Here is a 22,867-nt window from a genome sequence, read left to right as displayed (position 1 = left end):
ATTTGAAAGGGAAAGCACAGGTACAGAACATTCTGTGTTTTATGGAATATGTAGGTTCCCTTAAGGTGTTAGCTTGAAGGACAAGAAAGCTGAACACATTAGTGCCATTGTATCACCTTGATTTAACCATATTTATAGAGGAACTGATGTACAGATTAGAACATAGACGTAAATTCAACACAGAAACGTTCTCCTGATCGCCACAAATAAATGGACAACAAAGATATATTTAGAGGATTGTTTTAAAGTGTCTCTTTATTGCTCATGTCCAAGCTGGTGGGCTGTGTGGTTTACCTAAAGAAACAAACAAAATAAAACCCTCCAAACTGAAAAGTGAATCTGTAGCAACTATAAGCTTGTGTCTCCTCTTAAAACCCATTTCTGCTAATAAGCACCTTGTATAAGCCAGTGCTCTCCCTGGTCTGACTTCTTAAAAAGCACAAACCATTCACAGTACAGCTGGTAACAACCTGACACAGAGAAAACTGAGAAAGAAAGGAAGAAAGAAACAAAAATCTCTAGAAGCACAAAGGTCCTAGAGCTGAAACGTCATGTGTTTGATTACTTTGTAACTGTCCGTGCCCTTGAAACTGCAAAAGAAAACGGGCCTGAAAGTGGAAAAAAAAAAATAAAACAACAACCACCGAGTGTAACAGTGAGCAAAATTCTACTATAGACAGAGATCAAATGGCATACGACAGGATCAAACTCAAATCTTTCAGCTAATCTCCCTAATGTGCTAAACCACGCAGATCGGTGTTAGCGCGCTAATCAGAACAGATGTGTTAATGTCCAAGCTAATCTCGATATACTGTTTCCTTTTCTCTAAAACACAATGGAGTGGAAAGACAAATCTGTTACTGAATTACAGTTTACAAACGTTGTGCCTAGCAAGCAGTTTTTACTTTTTCCTTAATGTTTTGTAGCTAGCGATCTTTTCAGTTTTCTTTTCAGCATGTTGTGTATTTTCTCTTACACTTTTCAAATGTCAAACTAAAAAATAATCTGGAAGAAATCTAACTTAATGCAAGTGCTACCTACACTAACATGATCTACCCAGGTGGTCAGTTGCAGTAGGGGCAGTAATATTAACAAGGAACTCTTTAAGGTCCAATAAGCACAGCAGTTTCCGATGCGAGGGACAGTAGCCCCTTTTCCCAAGAAAAAGCATGTTGGTGCTATACACTTTCTTTTACTAATTCTTTTTTGTCACTCTTCTTCCTTTTTATTTAGAAAATTAATTAAAAAACGCTCAAAACCTTGAGCTTTACAAGGTATACAAAATACGTAAAAAGAAATCAAAACATTGGACTGAGGTACCCTGTTCTTGAGGTAGAATGTTATTATCGTACTCGTTTGTGTAAAAGGTCATTTTTTTTCTTTTTCTTTTTTCTTTTTTGACCTGCACAGATATTGGCATTGTGTCGTCTTATCTCGCTTTTTTTGTCGTATCCGAGCAATGGCTGATAAATACACTGCTCTGCTTTGTGTTCTTGTTTCAACAGGTAACATTTAAATACTGCAGTGTGTACTACTCTCACGCTGATCACTGTCAATGACCAATGTAGTGATATGTTACTCTTAACTGCTGAGATTTGACCATTTCTCCATATTCTTGTATTTTCTCAAAGTTTTTTTCTTTTAAAAAAAGGGTCGTCTGATTTTTTTTTTGTTCTAAAGGGGTATATATATATATATATATTATATATAAAAGATCCGGAATAACCCCACATTTGCCTGTTTCTCCTTGTATGCTTATAGGATTTAAAAAGAACAAGAACAGAAAAAAGAAAAAAAAACTACACATTCTCTCTATGTAGGCTACATAAGAGCAAAAGTAAACACTCTCATAAACCGTGTGGTGGTGAAACATCCTCAAGGGTCTGATTTTGAAGCAGAACCGCATGCTAGGGACCAAGGACACGAAGAAGGGTTGGACAGAAAGAGAGTAAAAGATGCTTAAAAAAGTGGGAGCGGGAGACGCCAGCGACTGACGTCAGCTGCCTTGCCTTGAACAGCCTGTCAGCTAGCAGAAGGCAGTTATACAGTATACATTCATGACTACAGGGCATTTGTTTGGGACTTGATTACGAGCCCAAACCCTCAGCCCACGGGCCCTGTGTTTATTGCACTCGCACTTTACAAGACTTTCGCTGTTTTTCACTTTTCACAAATGATTTCCGATTTTTTTAAGTGCTTGTGTTGAATCTAGTTATAAAATAATTTGCATGAGTACTGCAAACATTTGTTCAGAACATGGCTTTACCCAAATTAAACATTCGGAATTATTAACAATTCAGACCGAGGCTTGAGATTTTAGAATCATAATAACCGTAATCGTACTGATCTCTTTTTTTCATCACAATTCTCGAGAATTTCGAATCTTGGCCATACGAGCTCAGTCGATCTGGGGAGGGGCTGGATAGATACACAGGAAGCAAGTTGAAGAGAAACATCCAGAAACAGCAGCTAGGAAAAGCAGAATTGGAAATTCAAAAGTTAAAACGTTGGCACACAGGCTAATTTTCTGATTTTACTAAGAGCTAACTAACAGTTTTACCTCTTTCTGGTAAGAAGTGCTTGTGCTAAGCTTAACAAAAGTAAGTACCTACAACTAGGCCTGACTGTTCACATTAAGGGCCTGGTCTGCTAACTCGAGTTAAGTGCAAAATTACAAAAAGATGTAGCTTGTGCACAGCCAAAAAAAAATAAAGTAAAAAAAAAAAAGCAGACTGTGCTCGGGCAAGGAATCCATAATAATCCAAGTACTTGTCGTGTCATCAAAACTAGGCGTACTATCCATTTTAACCCATGCTAAATGCTTTGGACAGTCTTTAGTTGTCCTTTTTTTTTTTTTTTTTTTAACTACAAACGGCTTTAGCAGATTTTTTTTTTAGATAGAAAGCACATTATGGTCTTCTAATAAATTAACACTGTTAAAACAATTAGACCTACTCGTCTTCCTCAAGACTCCCTTAGGTAGTTCGTATCAACGCATTTGCCTTCAAAGTCTTTAAATCCTAGTCCGGCCTACGTTTATGCAGTGTCCACACACTGCCACCTCTCCGGCTCCTGCAAGAACACGAGAAGTTCAACATTTGCTGGTAAATTATTCTCGTACTCACAGAGGCAGCGTGTTTTCTGCTTTAAGTGATGATTACTGCATGTGTGCTTTTCAAAAAAAAAAAAAAAAAAAAAAAAAATTAACAATACAACCCCTACCATCAGTGGTCGATTGCGTACCATTTGACAGCTTCTCCGCATGTTAAACTTTTAATGTCCCTCTCCCGCTAACGTTCATTCCAATGTCGAGTTTGGAGCACTCACATCTCTGCGCTCTTCTGGTGAGCCTCTGTCATGTGTTTTTTTGTTTGTTTGTTTTTTGTTGAAGTTCTTTGGTTTTGATCGTGTTTCTTGTCCTTCTCATCTGTTTCCTTGCTGCTCTTTCTTTCTTTCTCTTGCGCTTTTTGCTCATTTTGGTTTGCGCTCGGAGGAGCTACATTCATAGGCTGCTGCTTGCTGGCACCCCCTTCTGGTCACTTGGTGTGCTGCGATGGAGTTGCTGCCCCCTGCTGGTTCTTCTGTTCTTGCTGTTTTACTTGTTGAATGATCTCCCTAATTTTCCGCTGAGCGGTCTGCCAACACAGATTGAAGAAGATTGATGGTGTTAAACTCTGTTTGGTCTGGTAAGATGATCCTATAACAACTATGTTGTTAAAATGTCTACTGATTCCAATATTCCACATGCAAGCTTTTATACAGAAGTACACAGAGCGACATTTGTATTATTCATTCATTCATTATCTGTAAGCACTTATCCAGTTTAGGGTCGTGGTGGGCACAGGGAGAACACACCACACTCCTCACAGACAGTCACCCGGAGGAAACCCACACAGACACAGAGAGAACACACCAACTCCTCACAGACAGTCACCCGGAGGAAACCCACGCAGACACAGGGAGAACACACCACACTCCTCACAGACAGTCACCCGGAGGAAACCCACGCAGACACAGGGAGAACACACCACACTCCTCACAGACAGTCACCCGGAGGAAACCCACACAGACACAGAGAGAACACACCAACTCCTCACAGACAGTCACCCGGAGGAAACCCACGCAGACACAGGGAGAACACACCACACTCCTCACAGACAGTCACCCGGAGGAAACCCACGCAAACACAGGGAGAACACACCACACTCCTCACAGACAGTCACCCGGAGGAAACCCACGCAGACACAGGGAGAACACACCACACTCCTCACAGACACAGACAGTCACGTGGAGGAAACCCATGCAGACACAGGGAGAACACACCACACTCCTCACAGACAGTCACCCGGAGGAAACCCACACGTACACAGGGAGAACACACCACACTCCTCACAGACAGTCACCCGGAGGAAACCCACGCAGACACAGGGAGAACACACCACACTCCTCACAGACAGTCACCCGGAGCGAGAATCGAACCCACAACCTCCAGGCCCCTGGAGCTGTGTGACTGCGACACTACCTGTGTCGCCTTCATTTGTATTATAAACATAGTAAATTTTAATATGAAAGTTTGTAGCACAAAAATTTTCTCCAGGAGAAGCCGTCAGTTAGCCACATCTGTACTATATGTTTGTGTTTAAGGTCTGTATGCAATTACATATTCCAATATTCAGGAAATAAATCTGAAATGGTCATAAATCTGAATGTAAGTGTTAGGCACGTACCTGACTGGCAAAAAAATGTCCGATAATTTTCACAAACACCTCATCATTCTCGTCTGGCGTTTGGTCCCGAGGTACTATAACCTCTGCGCTAGTAAGGTTCTGCAACTCATTTACCTTTAGAGAGAGAGTGAGAGAGAGAGAGAGAGAGATGCTCATTCAATTCAAACACTTACTGTACTTTTTAGAACCAAGTTTAGAGATTGAACTTGAACATAATTCAAGTTAAATTCAATGTAAATTTTAAATCCATGACTCCACGTTCCTTCGTGTCCTATGTTTTAGAAACACATTACCCTTAAGTGGTGAGGCCCTGGTAAAGGAAGTGGATGGAGATTTCTGTGTTGCGTGAAGTGTATCGTTAGACGTACCGTTTTGCCGCCTTTGCCTATGACTCGACCGGCTGCAGCTGCTGGGACTTTGATGTGTGTCTCTAGCTTCACCTCCTCTTTAGCAGTGAAAAAATTCTCCTCTTTCAGCTTCCCAAATATCCGACCCTGGGCCTGCAGCCACAGACAAATACCTGCAGTTTTTATGATGTTACCTGGTGCTAACTATATTTTACAGTTCATTACAAAATGTCTCAGCTAGCAATAATGTTTCAAGCTTTAGCCTTTATATGATGTTTAATCACAATGAATATGTATATTTCACCTTGAACTGGGCTTCAGGGGGACCTGTGATGATCACCATTCTCTCAGGGGCATCAGGGCTGTCTGAGGGGGCAATCTGCAAACACACAAAAGGAGTTACGCACAGAAAGCCTATGTTCCCATAAGATTTTGTTATAATAATCATAATTACATACAGTTTTCATGCTTTATTTTAAACATTATTATTATAAATCAATCGAGAAAACAAGATCTGACTTAAAAAGACAAAACAGACAGGTTACGTTACATAAATACAATAACTTACTTTAATGGAAGCCCCAGCAAAGCGAGCCAGTTCCTTTATGTGCTGTCCTTTCTTCCCTATTAGAGCTCCTACTGCCTGAGTAGGGATAAACAGATACACCACCTCCTGCTCTGGAGCCTGAAATGACACACACACACACGCAAACACACACACACACATCTAAGTCAAATATCAAACATTATCTAGAATAAACACAGCAGAGAAGCGGACAAACTATTAATGCCCTCCATTTCACAGGTGTCCATAAATCTTTTAAATACAGTGCACATCATTAAAACCTGTGTGCATCCCCTCCTCAGTGTGAACTAAGGGATTAGATCTCACCATTACTGACTGCCACTGCTTGAGGTCAGTACGTTCCTGTGTCAGCAGTGGACACTTGTTCAGCAAAGTGAGGCCATGACGGTCAACAAACCATGATTGAGCAGAACCAGTAACCAACCGCCTCATGCGCTCAGAAAAAAAAACACCACACTCTTTTTATACATTATCAGGACATTTTGCAAATCACTGGGGACAAAAACACATATCTCCAAGAAGGAAACTTAGAAGAAGAACGGCAACAACTTTTACATTTCAAATGCATCCATGTTTTTTTTTTCTTTATTCATTTGGTTCATTTCATCATCTTTTCGTACACTGTAGAGAAAAGACTTCTAAATTTATGTCAAAGAACTGAATGAGAATGTAATTTTTCTCCTGAATTTAAAAATGCAAATATATATAATTACTGATAATGTAAGTTGTATCTAAGTTGTAAAAAGTTAATCATGAAGTTTTTGTCCCTTCTTTATATTGTTTTCTCAAGTTTAACTGCAAGGTAAGGACACTGAACTCCTAAAAAGACAAACAAACAGACAGACACACACACACCTCTTATTACTGCAGTTCTATGTTGGTATGCTCTTTGTAATTTGTTTTGGCAAATAAAAGAAAAAGACAGCAGAGGTGTTGACATAAGAGGGAATCAGTTGGACTTGTTCTGTCCTGCTACTCTTTCACCTTCAGCATGAGCTCCTCTCAGAAACCAGACCCCAAAATTCCTCTGTCTTCTTTACTTCACTCTGATCTTAAATGGATTTGATTAAGATTTCTTATAAATTAATATTAATAATAATAATTTGGGGGCAGCATGGTGGTGCATCAGGTAGTGTCTCAGTCACACAGCTCCAGGGACCTGGAGGTTGTGGGTTCGATTCCCGCTCGGGGTGACTGTCTGTGAGGAGTGTGGTGTGTTCTCCCTGTGTCTGTGTGGGTTTCCTCCGGGTGACTGTCTGTGAGGAGTGTGGTGTGTTCTCCCTGTGTCTGCGTGGGTTTCCTCCGGGTGACTGTCTGTGAGGAGTGTGGTGTGTTCTCCCTGTGTCCGTGTGGGTTTTCTCCGGGTGACTGTCTGTGAGGAGTGTGGTGTGTTTTCCCTGTGTCCGCGTGGGTTTCCTCCGGGTGACTGTCTGTCGAGTGTGGTGTGTTCTCCCTGTGTCCGCGTGGGTTTCCTCCGGGTGATTGTCTGTGGAGTGTGGTGTGTTCTCAACTCAACTCAACTCAAAAGTGGCAACTCAAAAGTGTCCGTAGGTGTGAGTGAATGTGTGTGTGTGTGTGTGTGTGTTGTCCTGTGAAGGACTGGCGCCCCCTCCAGGGTGTGTTCCCCCGCCTTGCACCCAATGATTCCAGGTAGGCTCTGGACCCACCGCAACCCTGAACTGGATAAGCGCTTACAGATAATGAATGAATGTATTTGATCATACACAAAATTAACTGGACTTACACTGTGCAGAAATAAAGACAAAACCTCAATAAACTAAGCTACATCTGAATATTACATATAATAACTGATTACAATGGATTCAGATTATTCAATACAGTTAAGGGGTGTTGTCAGGCCTGTCACATCCCCTAATATCCCCCAATAATTGAGGGGCAAACTTTACCCTGAAGCAGAATGCAAGGGGAACTATAGTCATCATATCCTCATCAGTACAGTGTGATGGGTATTTACCTTTGAGAATGCATTTGCATTTGTTGTCTAAAAAGTTTAAACGTAGTTGTTCTTTCTGAGGCTGTTTGAGTGTGAGGTTTATATTTGTAAAGAAGTATAATTTGCTCTCAGTAATTTGCTCTGATTTTTGAATGAATATTTTAGGATTTCCAGGGTCACTAGCAGAAGTGCACAGACACTACATTTAAGTGGATTTTCTCCCCTCGTAACCAAGTAATTGGTGAAAATGTCTGTACGTGTGCTTTTATAACCTGACATATTAATATGGAATTTGTTTGATGTGCATATATCAAGTACTTTGAGCCTAAATAACACCCAGAATGAAAGGGCTGCAGCTGTTATTACTGATGGGAGACTACTTTTGAAGACAATGCATGAAAGACTTACAGTTTGTTGAAGCGGTAAAGTGGGCGGAGCTCCATATAGACCCCCCAATGAAGATGTGTGACCCTGTGGATTGACACAAAGAGGATGTGGTGTCACACAAATATGCAGACTATACAGAAGAACTCAAATGGGGCTCAACCACACGAGCAAAACTCAAGTCACTGTCAGCTTCACTGTCCATCTATCAGCAGGAGTACACACATAAACACACGCTAGGAATACACACTCAGCGTACACTCAGACAAACAAACTCTCCACAGACAAATCAAAACAAAGTGTGTGTGTGTGTTTAAGAGCAGCACAAATTAGAACAAGATGAGTCATGCCTTAAAGAAGGAGACAGGGGATTTTCAGCTGGGTTTCCTGCTAATGCACACACAGGGCACGACCCTACATGCCCCTCAGTAACTCCCCCCCCCAGCCCACCCACCCCCTTCTATTAATGCGGTGGATCTTCCTGTAAAGCTGAACCATAACAAATGATTCAGCCATGACTAACCTCTGCCCAGTCTCCTTCACTAGCGCATTTACAATGACTCAGACAACAGTGTTCTCAAACCCCAGCATTTTCATACTCATGGACCCTCCACAAACTTTTGGGTTATGGGACTTATAGCTAATGCAATGCACTCAATTGACTTGATTTAAATGTGTCAGCAGGACAACATTACAACACTAACACAATAACTGTATGTAGTAGGTTTAACTCATGCGCATGAGGCACATATTAAATCCAGTATATAGAAGTCTGTACATTTTCCAGTGCAACAGTTCTCATCAAAGCACTCTAAATGAATATGGATATCTTTTTCTATGTTGGGGCTCACCACGAATGGGTTGTATGAGGTGGGGAGAGGAGCCACTCCTCGAGGCCCTGCAGATGGAGAGAGGACAGGCAGAGAGGAGGAGAAAATCCCCAGAGCATTCAGATTTAAACCCGGGATCAGGTTTGTCTGCAGCTACAGAGAATGACAGAGAAAGAGAAAAAGATTCATTTCACTTCTTACAAATGTGCAATAGCTATATTGTGCCACTAGGGCGAGCAGCTCTATAAGGCATAGCGCTCCTTTGTCTGGGAGGACCACCTGAATTCTATTCACTTTAAGCCAATCCAGCTAATCTCCAGCCACAGTCAAAGATGTGTGTGTATCGGCCATTCTGTTTATTCCTAGTTTGCCAAGCACTGTTGTTGTTTTTTTTTTTTAAACAGATATCACATTTTAGATGCCACATTGGTCAACCACAGCTCTAACACTTTCTACTACTACAATCAATAGAACATTACAATTCCATTTCAGTATTATGTTGCTGCTCTTTAGGTCAATAGCTGCTTTTTCAAATATTTATAGCTTTGTATTTGCAGAGGGAAGAAAATAAATCGACCTTCCCCTATAGTGTTTAAGTGAACATTAACTAGGTTAACTGTAGTCTAAAGTATGGACTAAACATACGTGGAAACATCATGTTTTAGAAATCACAAGGGTTAAAAACCAGAAACACACCAGTGCCATGTGATGCATCAATAAAAATATATTATAATTTTTTCTAATGTGCTGAAATGTTAGAATAATTTACAATGCATTATAATAATGTCTTAAGTATGAACTTAATTGTAAACATTAAATTCCCCACTAAACAAAATTTATACAGCAAAGGTTTGGGCATCAAATGTTTTGCTGCATTTCTGTACGGAAAACATCAACATATTTTCAAAAGTGAAGATGCTTCTGCACATTTTAATGCATGGATAATGTAAAATATATGAGAAATAATCATTTCATTAATATATTAACTGTTTCCTGTTGTGAAATAGTTGTGACATTGGAGAGTTACACTACACGAAATGTTTGAGCACCAAGTGACATCAGCGAGTGTGGGAAGTGCTTACGTTTAAAGCGGACACATCGTTCTCGTAGCCTTCTCTGAGTTTCTTCATGATCTCCACCTCTGCATTACAGCACTCCTCCACCCCTCCCCTCACTGTGATGGTACGCTCCAGGTTATATATTGTCAAGTCTTGCAGTCTGCAGTGAGAGAAAAAAATAGTGATGTTGAGGTTTCAGTCATTCAAAAATAATGATAATGGGGCAGTAGATGTACTAGCAGTAGTAATGATGAACTGATAATAGTGCACCGTTCCTGACTTGTGCTATTTGAAATGGCCATTAAATATGTCACACAATCACTAGAAATATGTATTTAGTAGGACAATGTAATGATTTAAGTTACAATTCATTTGGAATCAGTGTTCAATTATATCAAATTGAATGACCTCATACACAAAATGATTCAAACTTTTAATATGGTAGTCCAGTTTCAAGGAGAAAAATATTAAGATTAGAAAGATATATTTAGAACGATAAAGCTGCAGACTATTCTACAATCTATTTGTAGAGTCAGTAACTAATTTAAAATGGAAATCAAATTTTAAAATTGACCATATCTCAAGGAATGTTCCTGTCTACAGCACATTTCCTACACTTGGTCAATTCAGTGTGCTTCATGAAAACTGAAAATAAACGCATCAGTGGCATATCCCTTCAGGTGTAACAAAAAATAAAATAACAAAATATTAAATGAGAGCATTATGCTAGTCAGAATCATAAAAGACCCTCTGAAACAAGCCTCAAGACCTGGGGGCTCCTGCTCAAATCTCTTGGAGTCATCTGCATGTCCCAGAAAAGCTTTACCTTTATGGACACAGACTAATGAGGCTGGGTTTTTACTTTAGGTAGACTAGGGTGACCACACGTCCTCTTTTACCCGGACATGTCCTCTTTTTTAGACTTAAAAAAATGTCCGGGATTTTGTTTTTCTAGAGCTTACATAGAACTTCGAGAAGCGTTTCGTTCACAAACTAGTCCCGCCCTCCCCTACTCCGATTGGTTCGCTTGAGTGAGAAGGGGGAGTGGTGAAGTAGCCTAAAATCTTCTGATTGGACGGTCTGACTGTAGAGCTACCGTTATTAGTCAATAACCTTCTCTGTAAACATTTAATTGATCACTGTGCACGTCAGTAGTCCTTGTTTACTGACAAAGGTATAAAGGACCTAAAAGCACACATAGGTTCAGCTAAGCATACGAGGGGCGAGAGCACCCCCCCCCCCTCACTCACTTACATTATGACTCCAAACTGTTCAAGAGTGGTGTAGTTGAAATCACATTATGATGTGAACACTAGAACACACTTCATTATCAGAGGTTTAATATAACGTTTTAAACGTTCGGACTGCAATACTTGGTTGTACAAATTTGGCGAGCTCGACTGGAGAGTACAAACTCCCAAGGACGCGGTGGTCATTCAGTAATTGGAACGCCGGCTTACTTCATAAGTCACCGTCTCCGTGCCGCGAAAAATTAATAGCGCTGAGGTTGGTGCGAAATGCATTCTGGGATATCTGACTCTCTCAAGTCTACAGAAGTCACGTCCCAGTGCATCCTCCATTTTACGGGTGGAGCAAGAACACATCCGGGCATTTGAACTGTACTTGACTAGATGTGGACTTTTAAATGCAACAGTACTTGGACTGATACTGAAATTTCCCATGAACACGAGAACACAAAATACAGAACACATATTGACACGGCTAGTGTGTACTTACGGGGAAATGGTAATCTTGGTCCCGGTGTCCTGCTCAATTTTCTTCAGATTCCTGCCTTCTTTTCCAATCAGACGACCCACCAGACTGTTATGAGCCAAAATCTTCAAAGGGACCTCTTCAGCACTGTCTCAGAGCAGAACAGAGATCAATTTTACCAATGTACTTTTACAAGCACACTATTTTTAATACTAAAGATTAATACTAAATACTAAAACTTTGACAGACGTTTTTGTGTCATTGGCTTCTTTCTCCATGACCTCCAGGATCATCCTGCAGGCTTGAGAGCAACCCTCGGGAGACGAGTGGATGGTGATGGGTTTCTCTGCAGCTCCTGCATTTTCCTTGCGATGGATATCCACTCTGACAAAGACAGAGAGAGAAAGACAAATGAGAAAATTCTCACTCAGTTTACATTCTGTTTGATATGATGTAGTCAGTGGTGGGCAGTAACTTGTCTATTTCTAATCAAGCATGTTAGTCAAGGAATCTACTTTTAATTAAAATACATTTTAGTCATTGACTTGCTACTATATATTAGCATCAGATCTCCAGTGAAAAAGCAAGAAGCAAACTTCAGAAAACACTACATTTACTGTAGGGGAGACTGAAAATATGGTAATGAGCTATCAATCTAATAACTTGAGAAACAGGATGGCTCACTTTGACTGAGTTTGCTTGGTGATATTTTTGATGGTCAGTCCTTCTTTACCAATAATGGCTCCTACAAACTGTGTGGGCACCAGCAGTCTGAGTGGGAGTTCATGGTGACCGTGTCGGGGCCCCTGGAGGCCCCCCATGGCCCCGGTATGTGTGGAGTCTGAGTCTCGCGACCCTCGTCCCCCTCGAGGTGTCACCCGCTGGGCCTGAGACCCTGCACCCCCCTCCACGTCCAGAATGTAGGACACGCTGAAGGAGTGGTTATCCAAATTGTGACCGGTCAACTTCTCAATGGCCCTAAATTGGGAAAGAAGAGAAAAATGTGGTTATTTTGCATGATCAAAGTGATGTTTATGTGTCCATTTATGATTGTGAATAGTATAGATATATATATGTGTGTGTGTGTGTGCATTTTTGCTCAGTTGTAATCACTGGCAAGTCCACTTATAAGCTTATAATCATTTAGCTCAGTACTACCAAGCTTGGTGGTTAGACTAGTCACAGCACCAGTGGACCTCTCACACTCTTGGAGGAGAATGCTAACTCTTTGTGTCTGGCAAATTAGCTAACAGACACCCAGGATGGCCAGCGTTTCATTAAGAGATTAGAAATTGTGCTCTCTCTGCCTCAGATGACTGAGGCATCATTGTGAGTTTGTTTCCCAAACTCACAAGGACAGAGCCATCACTTAAACAGTTATATAAAGATGTGTCTGCCAAAATAGCAATTTTACAGGAGAAGGAAAAAGACCTTCTAAACATTCAGTGGAAGTCCATGTAAAAAATAATTTATTCCAAGTAATTTTGGCGCATTTCTATTAGTCGATTCATCATGACATTTTCACACAGTGAGCAGCTGCTGTGTTCAAATGATGCAGTAAACTTAAAATCCACTTTAAATGTTTTTTATTTGGACAGCGATAATATGTATGTTTATCTTTAAACACCTCAGTTACACCACATAACTATATTATACCTAACATTAAAAGTATGAACTGTCACAAACACAAAATAAATGAATGAATATAAAACATTATATTAATAAATCTGCATGATCAAAATGAAACGAAAAGTTGAAACTGAAAATTGTAGAAACATGAGGTTGAATATGGAAAAGACAGATTGATTGATAAAACATCAGGGACAAACAGTTTTTAAAACTTTACCAAAACACAGAAATATAAGTAATTTGAAGAATGACATGAATTACATTTCCTGTCCTCAGAAAAACATGAATTGGAAATGGAGGGGTGAGAACTGCGAAGAGAAGACTGAGGAAAGATAGAGGGATGAGTGCAGAGTCTCTTACTCTTTAGCTTCCTCTTTTGAAGCATACGTGACATTCACCACAGCTGTTTCTGAGTCAGCATTAACTACAGAGGGAAAGAAAAAGGGAGAGTTGGGTTCATATATTTTGTACACTTCAATATTTTTGTTTTGCCATTCACAGCTAGAAATGACCACAGAATCTGATTCATTCATTCAGTATGCAATCTCACAGGCTGTTTTTATACTTTGTCATGACATAGCGTAATTCAAATAAGCCTTATGAAATATGTGTAACTATTTAAATGTAATAATACGTCTTATGTGTTCTATTTCAACATTTGTTCTGTATCACATTATGGGAAACTCCCTCTGCTTGACTGACCATGAAAGCACCAACGGCATCATGTCTGGCAGGGTGCTGACAGGCCAATCTCAGCAGTGATCTGATGAATATAACTGGGGACAGTTACTGCATCAGTAACTTTCATGTTGTCTTTCATGTATATTTCAGTACCATCAGGTTTCCTCATCACCATCAAACATTTACAATTCTACAGCACTTTTTTAGACAACTAAATGTGCTTTATATTGGTGTGTGTTGTAAACGTCTGATGAAGTAAGAAAGAAACAATCTTCTCAGCTATTTTTGCAGGGACTTGCGATCCAAATCGGCACAGTTCCCAAACCAGACAGTAATGCAGCTGCTCAGGAAGCTCTCGATGGTCCCTCTGTTGATGAGAATGGAAGGTGGGAGATGTGCTTTCCTCAGCCTTTACTGTGGAACGTAGAGATTCACAGCTAGATGAGCACTGAGGAATTTGGTTCTCCTGATAATCTCCACAGTGGAGGAGTCAATGTTCAGAAAAAAACTAATCACTCCTTGTTCTTCTGAAGTCAGCAATCATCTCTTTAGTGTTGTCCATGTTCAGAGACAGGTTGATGATCCTACATTAGCAACTGCACCTCCTCTCAGAACACTGACTCGTCATTCTTGCTGATGAGACCCACCACAGTGGTGTCATCAGCGAACTTGATATGATTTGAGCTGTGCATTGCTGCATAGTTGTTATACGGCAGTGCATAATATACATGATCTGCACCAAACATGGTACTGATCACTCCTCAGGGCTTTGCATTTGTCTGGTAGTTGCAGGCAAGAATGCTGAGCCTATACCTCTCTGGCCTTAATGAGATGCTGGATGCTCCAGTGGGCTCCAGGGAGCTGTTTGGCCCAGCCACTGAATCCATGTGCCAAAAGTGTGACACTCAAAATATGGAAGGAGAAGCACTTGCCTTTCTCCAATAAAATCACTGTTTCTCACTGTGCAATGGTTCTAATAAAAAATATTCCTTCTGATGTGCTGGGCTTTTTACAAAGGCTGCTGTATAGAAGAGTCTTTTCCACAATTAAGGTGTACTTGCCTGCAATTTTTGTCAATTGCTTTGACAAGAACACTGTCGTTGAACACTTTTTAATAAGTCATTTTATGACAGCTTTATGCAGACTGCATCCAACCTCCAAGCCTCTGATGCCATCATGGGACAACATGGTGCTAGATGTTGTCACTGCTCCCTCTCAATCCGTGGAAAAGACGAATTGAAAAGTCTTAGTCTAAATGGCCTTGCTTCTCTTATTGGCCTTGTGTGGATTCTCAAATTCTATGCACTTTGATGCACACTGTATACTGATTTTGAGGAAAAACAGTTAGCTCTTTGTTTTATGGGCTTCCACCTCACAGGGTATTGCTTGTGTCATCTCAAGGCTTAGGAATGGTCAGTCTGATGTCTCTAATAAAACCGGTTTCTATTTGTGACATTTGTGCTGTGGATAGCTAGGCTTTGCCGCACATGTTTGACAGGTTTTATCGACTACATGTCATAAAGCCATCACAGGACCTGGCAGATATCAGCATGGGCTTCTCTCTGCCTTACAGTTTACGGCTAGTCTCCTAACCTTCACAGCCTATGCTCATATGGCTGTTGTTTTTGTCCAGGATGACGGCATGGCCCTGATGTCATGTCTGTGGTCAATAACTGGCTGTCAGCTGCTTTCAAAGTTCCACTGGTTTTGTCAGTACACCTATTTGGACAGTAGAGTGTCTCTGACTTGTGGCTTTTTTGAAGGGCATAGGAGTGTCCTGCATGCTGGATGCTGGTGCCACTTTGGTGCCCCGTTCTCTCCTGCACCACATGAAACTCTTAAGTCAGTTCTGGAACCATGCAATATGTGAGTTGTTATATCTTTCCCAGAGTTTCCCAAGAATTACAGAATTAATGTAGAAAGAGAACATCGAGTTACTCACATAGTTTAAACAGGTACGAGGTCTCTCACCACACCTTTCTATTTGCATTTCAGGAGGGGTATTATGAGAACAGATGACACTGTCAAAAGCTGGTGTGAGATTCTCAGCATTAACTTTTCACATGTATATCTGAACATGTTATAACTTAACCGTGTTAAACGCTGATGGCCTCAGCCACAAGAACCACAATATCCCATGAGAAAAGCTGAAGCTAGTGATTCTCTCTCTCTCTCTCTCTCTCTCTCTCTCTCTCATATATGACTGGCCCTTGCGCTGACTCTGGTTGTATAGTGGGTTGGGTGCTTCCAGATTACAACTGTGTTGATCAGTCATGAAGAGGACATTTCCCACAGTGACATAAGTCAATCCTGTTTACCACGTTCTCACCAACCTTAGGTAGATATGCGCAGTATTATACAAAACACAATTCTGCATATTTCAATGCAAAATTCGTTTCTGAATTATTCATAATGGGGAAGACAATAAAACAGAAAATATGGCAAAGTTGTGGTACATTTGAATTTGATTTCTTTTCCAAACTTTTGATTATAAAGATTGGCAAAAGTCTAATAAGTTGGTAAATGTTTAATAAGTATTAAATATAAACAATGAAACGATCAATTTAACCCATTCCCCTAAGCCTGCCTTTAACATTTATGTAACAAATGAAGACTTTTTATCTCTGGTGTTCCTTCAGTGTCTTGAAAGTGTACAAAAATACACACACACAGGGAATAACTACTGTGGGTGGTTGTGACGGCTGCTTTACTACATGCAGACGTTTGCATCTATTACCAAGCGCCTGCCTGTCGCCCAGTGACAGGAAGCCCTAAATCAGAGCACTCAACACAAACACACACACACTCACATAAACACACACACATGTGGACGGACCTCCAGGAGATCAAAGCACCACAGACCATTCAGTACGACCCCCTGAGACTAGAAACCGAGCTTTCTAAACACAGTTTCCTCTAAACGCACACACACACACACACATACGCATACACACACGCATACACACACACCTCAGTCAGAAACAAATGAACCAGTCACTACAATTTAAATTTTGAATAAGCCCCCCTCTTCAAATTCGATATTAGTAATATCAAACAATTCATTTTCTAATTTTACATAAAGTAACCCCTACAAAAAAAAGCAATGTATTTTCTTAGTTTCAATAATTCAATAAGATGTCTGCCATCATGGCAACGCACACAAACCTAAATATGAAACTTGTTTTCCACAAATCAAACAGAGTTTCCAATTTTCATCTAATAGCTGCAAACACTGGAATTTACAGGACATACATGTTTATCATATATATCTGAAATGAGTTGTGTCCTTTTGGTTAGGTGTGTTTCTTCCTGTTCTGTCCCCTAGCCACGCCCCACACCTGTCAGCTTAGTGTGTCATGTGACAGTGCTCACAGGTGTTTCCCACCTTGTGTGTACTCCTGTGTCTTCTGCCTGGGGCTGTACAATAATTCAGTATCAATATATATTTCAATATAAAATGCTTTAATAACAATGATTTTTATACACATTTTTAATATTTCAATATACGTTATTTACAGCATCTGTCACTGACTGACAGTCAATTACATGGTGCTTCCATCAGTTCATTGCCTTCAATTTTAAAGTTAGTTTAAAAACGTTAATATAAAAGCCAAGAGGTTGTTGTTTGATGATAATGTCATGTTGCTTTCGGTCCTTGGCAGCTTTTCTATGGCTCATATTGATATCAGAATTATTTAGGAATATATTGTGATATAAATTTTGGCCACATCATCCCCCTCTACTCGAAGGTCTTTCTGATTGAACAATGGTGTCCACCCTTACCCTATATGGACTGGTATTTTTCCAGGTCTCCAGAATCATTTCACAATTTTACGTATGTTAGAAGATAGAAGGCCTACATTCTTTGCAAAATTACAATGACAAATGTTCTGTTTAAGCTATTTGATAAACCTCTCATGGAGCTTGGTATAAAGTGATGAGCAATGCCCCATTTTTTCTTGCAAAAACTGAGCCTTTTGTGAATGATCTTTTTACACATTTCATGTTCATCTGCTTACAGTGGAATGTCTCAAAAGGGTGTGACATGAATTGTCCATACAGTCTTATTTTGCACCATTCCAGCTTTTATGAAATGTGCTGCAGTCATTAGATACAAAATGTATTTATATTTTTAAAATATAATGAAGTTGATCAGTGAAATCATTGGATAACTTTTATTTGTATTCTTGTTAGCAAAGGGTTTGTCAGGAAAACAATATATCACTTTCATGTTTGTTTTGTATTCTAGAACATATTTTCTTGAAATACCCTGATGGATTACGCGGAAAAGATGATGATGATGATAAAAGGTTTTATTTGAAAATGTTCTGAAATCTGATAAGCCTATAAACGGGTTACTGGAAGTTTACACTTGATAGCAGTCTACAGATTTATTGTATATACCTTATATTCTGCAAATAGATTAAAACAGGAAACTGTTTGTTCTGTGGAAATAATATCATTTTCACGTTCGGGGATATGTGCTGATCCACACAAACAAGGCACATAAACAGAGCCACTTGAGCACATGGAAGACGTATGTGAATTTTAGAGCAGCTAAATGGTCCATTAGATGAGTAAGAGGTTGTGTTTGGATTGAGGCTGCATGAGAGTCTGTGTGTGTGTGTGTATGTGTGTGTGTGTGAGTGAGTGAGTGTGCGTGAGTGTGAGAGAGAGAGAGAGAGAGAGAGAGAGAGAGAGAGAGAGAGAGAGAGTGTAAGGAGGAGAGATATAGTCAGTATTAAACATAAGGAAACAACAAGGCAAATATCTCTGAGATGATACTGATTCAGTGTTAATTTCAGCAGTGAACTGGTCACTCAATGTCTCTGTGTGTGTGTGTGGGAGCAGGCAAGTGTCATGACTTAGCATGAAACCAGAAACAAAATAAAGCTTGGTGTAGTTTTGAAACATTCTTATTACATGTGGAAACATATATTATACATACACGACTTGTGTAAATAGTCCATTAGATGAGTAAGACTTGTTTAAATTGATTCTGGCTGTGTGTGTGTGTGTGTGTGTGTGTGTGTGTGTGTGTGTGTGTGTGTGTGTGTAAAAGCAACCAGTCGAAGCAGTGATGCTGAAATGATTTAACAGCCTCATTAAAAAACTCCACCATCATTATCTTATTTAAAAACTGCAATTATAGACTACAGTATGATCGCACTCTTCTTACACCGAGGATGACAACACAGTCACTGTGATTTATCATGATACATACACATCACACAGTGATTCAGACCGCAAAAACACACAGACAGACACACACAAATACACACACACACACACACACACACTTACACAAAGACACACTCACGTTAAAACGGTGATCATACCTTGTTCCACGTTTTCAACTGAACCGTACTGTGATAACAGGCTGTCTAATACCTGGGGGGAAAAAACCCAAAATAAAGTCAAATAACACACACAAAACCAATTCCATTTTCTGTTGCCCCAATTTTGTCTGACAGAAATTGAAAATTTCTGTTCTGTTTGTGTAAATCTACATCTTAAAGTAACATATTAATCACATCTGGACACATCAGCTAACGAATCACATTTTGTCAACATTTGATCCTGAATTCAATCTTTCCTGAGGTGGCATGTTTTCAGGATGTTTCACAGCACACACCTTTCATTGAAGGTTTTAAATGAAAAGGAAGGGACAGAAATGCCCCGTGTGCACCTAAGGATTCAACAATTTACAAAATTCATAATTCATTTCATGTTTCATATTTCGTGTGCTGGTGTCAGGATTCAGGATGATGTCTTATTTTTAAAACATTTGTGTTAATATTTGCAATTTCGCTGCAGCCTTCAACGTGAGGTCAAATGACATGATGCTAATTTTCTCAGTGAAAAGCGTACATACTCAAACATCAATAGCTCAATACAAACATTTCTGTTTAACATATTGGGATATAAACCCCTTAAACAATCCAAGATATGTTTTTCTTCCAGCTTGTTACATTCAGCAAATAAACTGTAGTTAAACACATTAAAATATGCAGGAATACGTTCTCTGCAGGGTTCTCTGCAATCTTAGGAAAACAAAAAAAGACAAATGTGACTTCAGGAAATAGGGTTTTATCATCAAAAATAAGCTTAGTTGGTCCAAACGATGCCTATAATTAGTCTACTATAATTGGTTCTGACATTCAATAAAGTTTACAGGTGAAACAGCACCTTGAGGTCTATGCATTGACACAGTGAATAAAAAATAAATAAATAAAAAAGACAAGATACGTCTAGAAAGAAAGAAAGACATTGTGGGATAAAGAGGAGCAAATAAAAAGATACAGAGGAAGATATGTAGCATAATAAATACACACCAAAGTTATGAAGTGTAAAACTGAGAGAGAGAAGAGAAGTGATAGAGAGGAGAGAATAAATGAATAAGGAGTGCAGAAATGGGTCAGAGGAAAGAAGGAAAAAAAAGGTGGGGGGTGGTGAGGTGTAGAGGGACAAAAATGAAAGTCTCTCACACACCAGCCTTACAATCAATCTCTTCCATCCTTCTAGACATTGGTGCTTAATCTGTAATGACTTCAGATCCATCCATGTACAGATAACTATGAAGCACATTGAGGAAACACATGCACTAAAGCTGCCATTGTGCACAGCTGATACTCCAGGGGACTAAACACTGTTGCCAATGCTAAGTGCATGCAGCTGCATGATTAAAAATAAAACATGATAAACCAAATGGACTAATAAAGATAAAAGATAAAGCATCAATATAAAGTATTAACAAAAAGCCATTAACAAAATTCAACAAAGAACACAATTTGATGATCAAAATTAGCTAAAAGCTGTCAATACAATATAAACCTAACACTATTAAAGGCTAAGCACCAGCTATATGAAAGTGTCAAACAAATAAATACAGTGGAATTTGAGTTCCTAACTTGTGTTTATTGATAGTCAGAAAACATGTTATTTCTTACTAATTCAAGGAATAAGTTTTAAAAGACCGTTGGTCCCCCTCCCAACGGTGTTCGGAAACTCTAATAGGCGTCTTGCCTGTGACGTAGATGGTGGACAACAACTCTAGAAGTTGCACTTAATTTAATGCAAAATGATGAAAAGGTGTGTTGTTTTTGGCTGCAATCATTCAATGTACAGTGGGACATCTGTGCACAAATGGCCCAAAGATCCCAAAATATCCAGAAAATGGACTACATTTGTCAACTTTAAACGGGCACTTTGGAAAGGACCCTCCGCTCACTCCGTTATCTGTAGCTCATTTCACTGGCGCTTTTCCAACAATATGGGCCTGTAAGGACACCAACGAAAGGTGTTCAAGAGCCTCTGTAACATGGAGGTAAACAGGGTAAGGACACTTACTTCGCCTGTTTTAGCTGGTGTTAGTTAACGTTAGCTTGACTTGCTAAACTCGGTGGCTCAGATTATACTCGGCTACGTAGCTGCATTACGGAGGTTTATAGTGTCGGAGGAATTCGAGTTCGACTTCGATCACATTTACAAGAACAACGGTACCTCTAAATTTGAGTTTAGCTTATTGCTAGGCTATTGTCATGAATAATGTTGGTTATTTAGCTAGATACTGTCATAACAGTCAGTCATAACGGTGTTTTACCACGGCGTTGTTCAGCTGTTGTCCACCAGTGACGTCACGGTAGCGTTCAAGAATTTCCGTAGCAAGCTCGGGTTTTAATTCATACTTATATATGTCAGTAACTAAAATAATGTGAAATATTCATGGAGGTCCATTAAGTGGTGCTTAGCCTTTAATGTACAAACACAAACAGTACAATCAAAGTTTAAGAACAAAATAAAAGCCAGAAATACATTAAGACAAATTAAGACTAAGAAAATCACCAATATGATATAAGTAACTAATAAATAAATATTAGCTGATAAAAATAGAATTTAAGCTATTCATACAATCAGACACTCTAGATTTACATCAAATACATTAACTCCGCTTCTCACAAACACAAGAAATAAATTTACAATATCACATAATTCAATTTAGTTCCAACAGTAAATGCAACATCTAAGGGTTAATGTCCTTATACTACATGCCATGCTTTGTTTCCAGAAGAGAAGCTAAATTAACAGGGCAATTTTGATCAGGATTAGTTGACTATGAATAGTGAGTAATCAGCCTTGCTGTATTCCTCGCTTGTTTAAAAATCAGGGCTGTATGTTGATGAGAAGCAGCAGGGCTTACCTCCCACTGCAGGTGAGGGGGAATGTTCCGGATCTGAATCTTACGACTCCTGCGGAGAGTGAGAGAGAGAGAGAGATTACATTTTGTGTTTCACTGTACTATAATTCATTTTTCTGTCAACCTATCTGGGAAGATTTATTTATCAAAAAATGCTGAAAGACTCCTTATTTATTTGAAATCAGAATGTGTCTCAGAGTGTTAGAATAATAGTTTTAAAATATAAGCCAGCTGGCTTGTCAAAGTGTGTAATTCTGCTTGCTTCAAATTTAAATGAGACTGTGGGGGGAAAATAAACTCTTATTTAAACAGTACTTCAGATGTTAACATATTCATTCTGATTTCTATTTATCAATTCATTATGCATTCCATATCCCAAATCACTCCGAGGTTACTCATGTTCTCAGAACACTGTGTTGGAGCACTTGAAGCATGAGAAGCAAGAAATACAAGCAACAATTAACACTAAACTTTGGAGGTGAAAAAGTAGAAGCAAGCCTCCTGAAAATAAGCTGAAAATAAACACAAATATTTTTGCTGAGGCTTCTGTGTCTTTTTTAATAAATGATAGACACTGCCTCTGTACAAAGTAAGAAAAAACATAAAAAAAACTCCAGGGTACGCTGTGTCTCTGCAGAATTCTATGTACACGGCACATCACATAAACACCAGCATTTTAAATGGTTTGTGTTTGTTAGTAATGAGTTCAAATTAAAATGCTATTTTCATGAACTGAAAACAGAAAACCAAAAACACTGGCC

The 22,867-nt window shown here is 39.4% G+C and overlaps 1 protein-coding gene across 5 annotated transcripts in view; it reads right to left on the bottom strand.

The window, feature by feature from the left end:
- Positions 1-236: 236 nt before the first annotated feature.
- igf2bp2b (insulin-like growth factor 2 mRNA binding protein 2b) overlaps positions 237-22,867 on the bottom strand; it is a 52,049-nt gene continuing 29,418 nt past the window's right edge. For 3 of the 5 annotated variants that reach the window (XM_066660992.1, XM_066660994.1, XM_066660993.1), the window contains 14 exons: positions 22,110-22,158; positions 19,249-19,300; positions 13,589-13,652; positions 12,284-12,577; positions 11,849-11,983; positions 11,624-11,746; positions 9,911-10,046; positions 8,850-8,981; positions 8,023-8,085; positions 5,643-5,759; positions 5,379-5,453; positions 5,096-5,227; positions 4,728-4,841; positions 237-3,635 (listed from right to left, as the gene is read on the bottom strand). In XM_066660992.1, coding sequence (XP_066517089.1) covers positions 3,537-3,635; positions 4,728-4,841; positions 5,096-5,227; positions 5,379-5,453; positions 5,643-5,759; positions 8,023-8,085; positions 8,850-8,981; positions 9,911-10,046; positions 11,624-11,746; positions 11,849-11,983; positions 12,284-12,577; positions 13,589-13,652; positions 19,249-19,300; positions 22,110-22,158 — 1,585 coding nt within the window. In that variant the 3' untranslated portion in view covers positions 237-3,536. The remainder of the gene's footprint in view (positions 3,636-4,727; positions 4,842-5,095; positions 5,228-5,378; positions 5,454-5,642; positions 5,760-8,022; positions 8,086-8,849; positions 8,982-9,910; positions 10,047-11,623; positions 11,747-11,848; positions 11,984-12,283; positions 12,578-13,588; positions 13,653-19,248; positions 19,301-22,109; positions 22,159-22,867) is intronic. The other 2 variants (XR_010800391.1, XR_010800390.1) reach the window with 2 other exon arrangements.

The sequence above is a fragment of the Hoplias malabaricus genome, chromosome 2 (genome assembly GCF_029633855.1).
Source record: "Hoplias malabaricus isolate fHopMal1 chromosome 2, fHopMal1.hap1, whole genome shotgun sequence".
Classification (NCBI taxonomy): Eukaryota; Metazoa; Chordata; class Actinopteri; order Characiformes; family Erythrinidae; genus Hoplias; species Hoplias malabaricus.
Note: the sequence above shows the minus strand (reverse complement) of the source record. Positions and strands in the feature narration are given on the sequence as shown.